Source organism: Heterodontus francisci, chromosome 2, assembly GCF_036365525.1.
Source record: "Heterodontus francisci isolate sHetFra1 chromosome 2, sHetFra1.hap1, whole genome shotgun sequence".
In the NCBI taxonomy this organism is placed as follows: domain Eukaryota; kingdom Metazoa; phylum Chordata; class Chondrichthyes; order Heterodontiformes; family Heterodontidae; genus Heterodontus; species Heterodontus francisci.
The window spans coordinates 67,666,111-67,672,591 of record NC_090372.1 but is presented as its reverse complement, the minus strand read 5'-3'; the positions used below and the strand labels follow the sequence as shown (position 1 = coordinate 67,672,591).

Here is a 6,481-nt window from a genome sequence, read left to right as displayed (position 1 = left end):
ACTTAAAAAAGTAATTAGGAGAGCGAAGAGGGGACATGAAAAAACATTGGTGGTCAATATCAAGGAAAATCCTAAGGCATTTTATAAGTATATTAAGGGCAAGAGGATAACCAGGGAAAGGGTAGGGTCCATTAGGGACCTAAGTGGCAATGTGTGTGTGGAGCCGGAGGACATAGGTGAGGTTTTAAATGATTACTTTTCGTCTGTTTTCACTGTGGAAAACGACAATGTAGGTGTAGAGATCAGGGAGGGGGATTGCGATATACTTGAACATATTCACATTGAAAGGGAGGAAGTATTTGATGTTTTAGCGGGCTTAAAAGTGGATAAATCCTCAGGCCCAGATGAAATGCATCCCAAGCTGTTGTGTGAGGCAAGGGAGGTGATAGCAGGGGCTCTGACCACGGGAAAGGTGCCAGAGGACTGGAGGACAGAGAATGTGGTGCCATTATTCAAGAAGGGTAGCAGGGATAAACCAGGTAATTACAGGCCGGTGAGTATAACATCAGTGGTTGGGAAAATATTGGAAAAAATTCTGAGGGACAGGATTAATCTCCACTTGGAGAGGCAGGGATTAATCAGGGGTAGTCAGCATGGCTTTGTCAGGGGGAGATCATGTCTAACTAACTTGATTGAATTTTTCGAGGAGGTGACTGGATTGTAGATGAGGGTAAAGCAATTGATGTAGTCTGCATGGACTTCAGTAAGGCTTTTGTTGGGAGATTGGTTAAGAAGGTAGGAACCCATGAGATCCAGAGCAATTTGGCAAATTGGATCCAAAATTGGCATGGTGGCAGGAAACAGAGGGTAATGGTCGAGGGTTGTTTCTGCAAGTGGAAGCCTGTGACCAATGGTGTACCACAGGGATCAGTGCTGGGACCCTTGCTGTTTGCAGTGTACATTAATGATTTAGACGTGAATATAGGAGGTATGATAAGTAAATTCACAGATGACGCAGTGATTAGCACCGCAGCCTCACAGCTCCGGGTTCAATTCTGGGTACTGCATGTGCGGAGTTTGCAAATTCTCCCTGTGACCGCGTGGGTTTTCACCGGGTGCTCTGGTTTCCTCCCACCGCCAAAGACTGACAGGTGATAGGTAAATTGGCCGTTGTAAAATTGCCCCTAGTGTAGGTAGGTGGTAAGGAATATGGGATTACTGTAGGGTTCGTATAAATGGGTGGTTCTTGGTCGGCACAGACACGGTGGGCTGAAGGGCCTGTTTCAGTACTGTATCTCTAAATAAATAAATAAAATAAATAAATGATGCAAAAATTGGTGGTGTCGTAAACAGTGAGGAGGAAAGCCTTAGATTACAGGATGATATAGATGGACTGGTAAGATGGGCAGGGTTGTCTGAGGTGATGCATTTTGGAAGGACTAACAAGGCAAGGGAATATACAATGGATGGTATGAACCCAGGGGGCCAGAGGGACCTTGGTGTACTTGTCCATAGATCACTGAAAGCAGCAGCACAGGTAGATAAGGTGGTTAGGAAATCATATGGGATACTTGCCTTTATTAGCCGAGGCATAGAATACAAGAGCAGGGAGGTTATGATGGAGCTGTATAAAACACTAGTTAGACCACAGAGCTGGAGTATTGTGTACAGTTCTGGGCAATACACTATAGGAAGGATGTGATTGCATTGGAGAGGGTGCAGAGGAGATTCACCAGGATGTTGGCTGGGCTGGAGCATTTCAGTTATGAAGACAGACTGAAAAGGCCAGGGTTGTTTTCCTTAGAACAGAGAAGGATGAGGGGGGATATGATTAAGGTATACAAAATTATGAGGCGCATTGATAGGTTCCATAGGGAGAGACTTTTTCCCTCAGAGGAGGGGTCAATAACCAGGGGGCATAGAATTAAGGTTAGGGGCAGGAGGTTTAGAGGGGATTTGAGGAAAACATTTTTCATCCAGAGGGTGGTTGGAATCTGGAATACAGTGCCTGAAGTGATCGTAGAGGCAGAAACCCTCACAACATTTAAGAAGTATTTAGATGAGCACTTAAAATGCCATAGCATACATGGCTAAGGGCCAAGTGCTGGAAAACTGGACTAGAATAGTTATGTGCTTGATGGCCGGCACAGACACGATGGGCCAAAGGGCCCGTTTCTGTGCTGTAGAACTCTATGACTCTAGGAAAGGTTTACCCCGTAACCTTGGACTACGACCCCTGGTTCTGGATTCCCCCACCATCGGGAACATTCTTCCTGCCTCTACCCTGTCAAGTCCTGTTAGAATTTTATAGGTTTCTATGAGATCCCCCCTCACTCTCCTGAACTCCAGTGAATATAATCCTAACCAACTCAATCTCTCCTCATAAGTCAGTCCCACCATCCCAGGAATCAGTCTGGTAAACCGTCGCTGCACTCCCGCTATAGCAAGAACATCCTTCCTCAGATAATGAGACCAAAACTGCACACAATATTCCAGGTGTGGCCTCACCAAGGCCCTGTATAATTGCAGCAGGACATCCCTGCTCCTGTACTCGAATCCTCTCGCTATGAAAGCCAACATACCATTTGCCTTTTTTACTGCCTGTTGCACCTACATGCTTACCTTCAACGACTGGTGCACGAGAACACCCAGGTCTTGTTTCATATTCCCCTGCATTTGCCCACTCACTTAACTTGTCCAAATCACCCTGAAGCCTCTCTGCGTCCTCCTCACAACTCACCCTCCCACCCAGTTTTGTGTCATCTGCAAATTTGGAGATGACATTTAGTTCCCTCATCTAAATCATTAATATATATTGTGAATAGTTGGGGTCCTAGCACCGATCCCTGCGGTACCCCACTAGTCACTGCCTGCCATTCGGAAAAAGACTCATTTATTCCTACTCTTTGTTTCCTGTCTGCCAACCAGTTTTCTATCCATCACAATACACTACCCCCAATCCCATGCACTTTAATTTTACACGCTAATCTCTTATGTGGGACTTTGTCGAAAGCCTTCTGAAAGTCCAAATAAACCACATCCACTGGCTCCCCCTCATCAACTCTACTAGTTACATCCTCGAAGAATTCTGGTAGATTTGTCAAGCATGATTTCCCTTTCGTCCGATTCTACCACTGTTCTCCAAGTGCTCTGCTATAAAATCTTTGATAATGGACTCTAGAATTTTCCCCACTACCGACGTCAGGCTGACTGGTCTATAATTCCGTGTTTTCTCTCTACCTCCCTTCTATATAGTGGGGTTACATTAGCTATCCTCCAATTTGTAGGAACTGTTCCAAAGTCTACAGAATCTTGGAAGATGACCACCAATGCATCCATTATTTCTAGGGCCACTTCCTTAAGTACTCTGGGATGTAGACGATCAGGTACTGGGGATTTATCGGCCTTCAATCCCATCAATTTCCCCAACACCATTTCTCTACTAATACTGATTTCCTTCAGTTCCTCGCTCTCACTAAGGCCTGGGTTCCCCAACATTTCTGGTATGATATTTGTGTCCTCCTTTGTGAAGACAGAACCAAAGTATGCATTTAGTTGGTCAGCCACTTCTTTGTTCCCCATAATAAATTCCCCTGTTGCTGACTGTAAGGGACCTACATTTGTCTTCACTAATCTTTTTCTCTTCACATACCCAAGAAACTTTTACAGTCAATTTTTATGTTCCCCATAAGCTTACTCACATACTCTATTTTCCCCTTCTTAATCAATCCCTTGGTCCTCCTTTGCTGAATTCTAAACTGCTCCCAATCCTCAGGTCTGGTGTTTTTTCTGGCGAGTTTGTATGCCTCTTCCTTGGATCTAATGCTATTTCTAATTTCCCTTGTAAGCTACAGTTTGGCTACCTTTCCTGTTTTACGGGAATAAACAATTGTTGCAGTTCATCCATGTGCTCTTTGAATATTTGCCATTGCCTATCCACCGTCATCCCTTTAAATAACATTTCCCAATCCATCATAGCCAACTCGTGCCTCATACCTTCATGGTTTCCTTTATTAAGATTCAGGACCCTAGTCTCAGAATCAACTATGTCACTCTCCATCTTGATGAAGAATTCTATCATATTAAGGTCGCTCATCCCCCAAGGGGTCTCCCACCACTAGATTGTCAATTATTCCTCTCTCATTACACAATACCCAGTCTAGGATGGCCTGTTCTCTAGTTGGTTCCTCAATGTATCGGTCCAGAAAACCATCCCTTATACACTCCATAAATTCCTCCTCTACTGTATTGTGACTAATTTGATTTTCCCAATCTATATGCAGATTAATGTCACCCATAATTACAGATGTTCCTTTATCGCATGCGTGTCTAATTTCCTGTTTAATGCCATTCCCAACATCACCAATACAGTTTGGTGGTCTATATGCAACTCCCACTAAGGTTTTTTCCCCTTAGTTTTTCTTAGCTCTACCCATACAGATTCCACATCGGCAGAGCTAATATCCTTTTTCACTATTGCGTTAATTTCCTCTTTAACCAGCAATGCAACTCCACTCAGGCCTTTTACTTTTTGTCTGTCCTTCCTCAATACTGAATACCCCTGTATGTTCATTTCCCATCCGTGGTCACCCTGCAGCCATGTCTCCGTAATCCCGACTAGATCATATTGTTTACATCTATTTGCGCGATTAATTCATCCACTTTATTGCGAATGCTCCATGCGTTAAGGTACAAAGCCTTAAGGCTTGTCTTTTTAACATTACTTGTCCCCTTCCCACTATGACCCTGTTTGATTCTGGCCCTTGATTTCTCTGCCTATCACTTTTCTTATTCTCCTTTTTGTCTCTTGTTCTTGTCTTTGATCCCCCCTCCTTTGACTCCTTGCAAAGGTTTCCATCCCCCTGCCATTTTAGTTTAATGATGATACAATTGTGCACTATGCCAATTATATTAGACAGCAGCAATTAATTGGAAAAGCAGTCAAGTTAGTTGCTGCAGTCGATTTCAAGAATTTAATTGAACCAAATTTTGCTCTCAGCAGCAAACAAATGAATTAATTACATTTGTTCATAGCCTTTTTCTGGGATTTAATTTACTGTAAATTAGACAGCCAAAAAGTGCAGCTCCCTCTACAGCTTATCTGGGACCTATGTGAACAGAACAAGCAACTGTGTATTTCTTTAACCAAATTGAAGAATTGTTAATGAGGAGTGCAGTCTGAACCAGGAAGTGTCAGTTAGAATATTGAATCCAATGTCAAATCAGGTACAGAAAGTGAAATTCAGAAAGGGAAAGAAAGATTGTATTAAGAGAGAGCAATAGAAGGGTCAGAAAGAAAACATACAAAAAAATTAAGTAATTTAAAAAAAAAATCTCCTAAAACAATTAAAATCCAAAGCAATGAGACTCCACTCCAATAAACTTGTAAAAGTTTACTTTCAATGTCAGAGGGGTTGTTTAGAAGTAATTAATACTTATCACACAGTTAAAAGAGTACTTAAACTGGAATGGATTAGCCCCAAATTTTCTGGTGCATTTAGTTCCTATCTCAAAGTTTAGAACACCAACTTCTCACTGTTTAATGCATTTATTATCAATGAGCATAAGTATTTAACATTTCAATATAAGAAAGGTATTAAGGCCTTTCTTGACTTTGGATAATCTTCAAACTTTTCCAAATACCATCTGCAATGAAAAGATAAAATATATTTTGAAACAAACGGAAATATTTCACAACATTAACTCACTTTTCTTTTTTTATAGTTCAAAAATATTTTCAATATCTTTATTTTTTACATGTTTTAAACAGATGGTACAGTTTGCAGTTGACAAAAATTCACAACTCCAGTTTAAACTAAAATAAAGATTGGTACTATAGAAAAATCAAATATAAATACAAAGCAGTAGGCCTATATCAAGTGTGGCTGCTTGAACAGGCTTCACAAAGTAAGATCTACATCAGGTTCAAAAGTTTTCTTCTCAGAAATATTGGTGAAGGGCCAAGGTTCATGGTGCAGGACACCAAAGTTGAAAAGAATAAGAAGGAAGACAGGTCAAATCGTGAAAAAGAGGTTGCTTCACACATTTTTGAAAAGGAAGAGAGAATAAAGGTCCTGAGGAAGAGTTGGTTAAGAGTAGGTGATAGTGCAATGATTCTTTACTTCAACACAGGTGAGGATCAGGTGGGCACCAGGAGAAAGCTCAACCTTCAGGTGCAAGGTCTTCCGTGTATTCTTCTGAGAAGCATGAGGACAGTACTAGAAAAACCTTTCCAGAGGTTAGAGCTGGATTCAAGTCTTGGAAAGATTTAGGCTCTTTAGAGAATGCAAAGTTGTTGAAAAGAAAAATATTTGGCAGTTTTAGCAATGGAAGAGATGTGTGAGTTCTATTTGAGATCAGATGAGATAGTAAGACAAGATGTCAATAAATAAATACGTGAGTTGATGGAAAAAAAAAGAGGTAGAGGCTGATTCATTAACTACCCTCACATCAAGGCAATGCTAAATGAATCAAGAGATGAAACAATAAAGGTAAAGGTTGGTAACTGTTGGTTGGACTTATAGAAGACATGAAGAAAATG

At 41.4% G+C, this 6,481-nt stretch overlaps 1 protein-coding gene across 1 annotated transcript in view; it reads right to left on the bottom strand.

Annotated features, from left to right (window-relative positions):
• Positions 1-5,334: 5,334 nt before the first annotated feature.
• The window catches only part of srd5a1 (steroid-5-alpha-reductase, alpha polypeptide 1 (3-oxo-5 alpha-steroid delta 4-dehydrogenase alpha 1)), a 39,020-nt gene continuing 37,873 nt past the window's right edge, over positions 5,335-6,481 (bottom strand). The window contains exon 5 of the mRNA XM_068050631.1: positions 5,335-5,586. Within this exon, the coding sequence (XP_067906732.1) occupies positions 5,520-5,586 (67 nt within the window). The 3' untranslated portion in view covers positions 5,335-5,519. The remainder of the gene's footprint in view (positions 5,587-6,481) is intronic.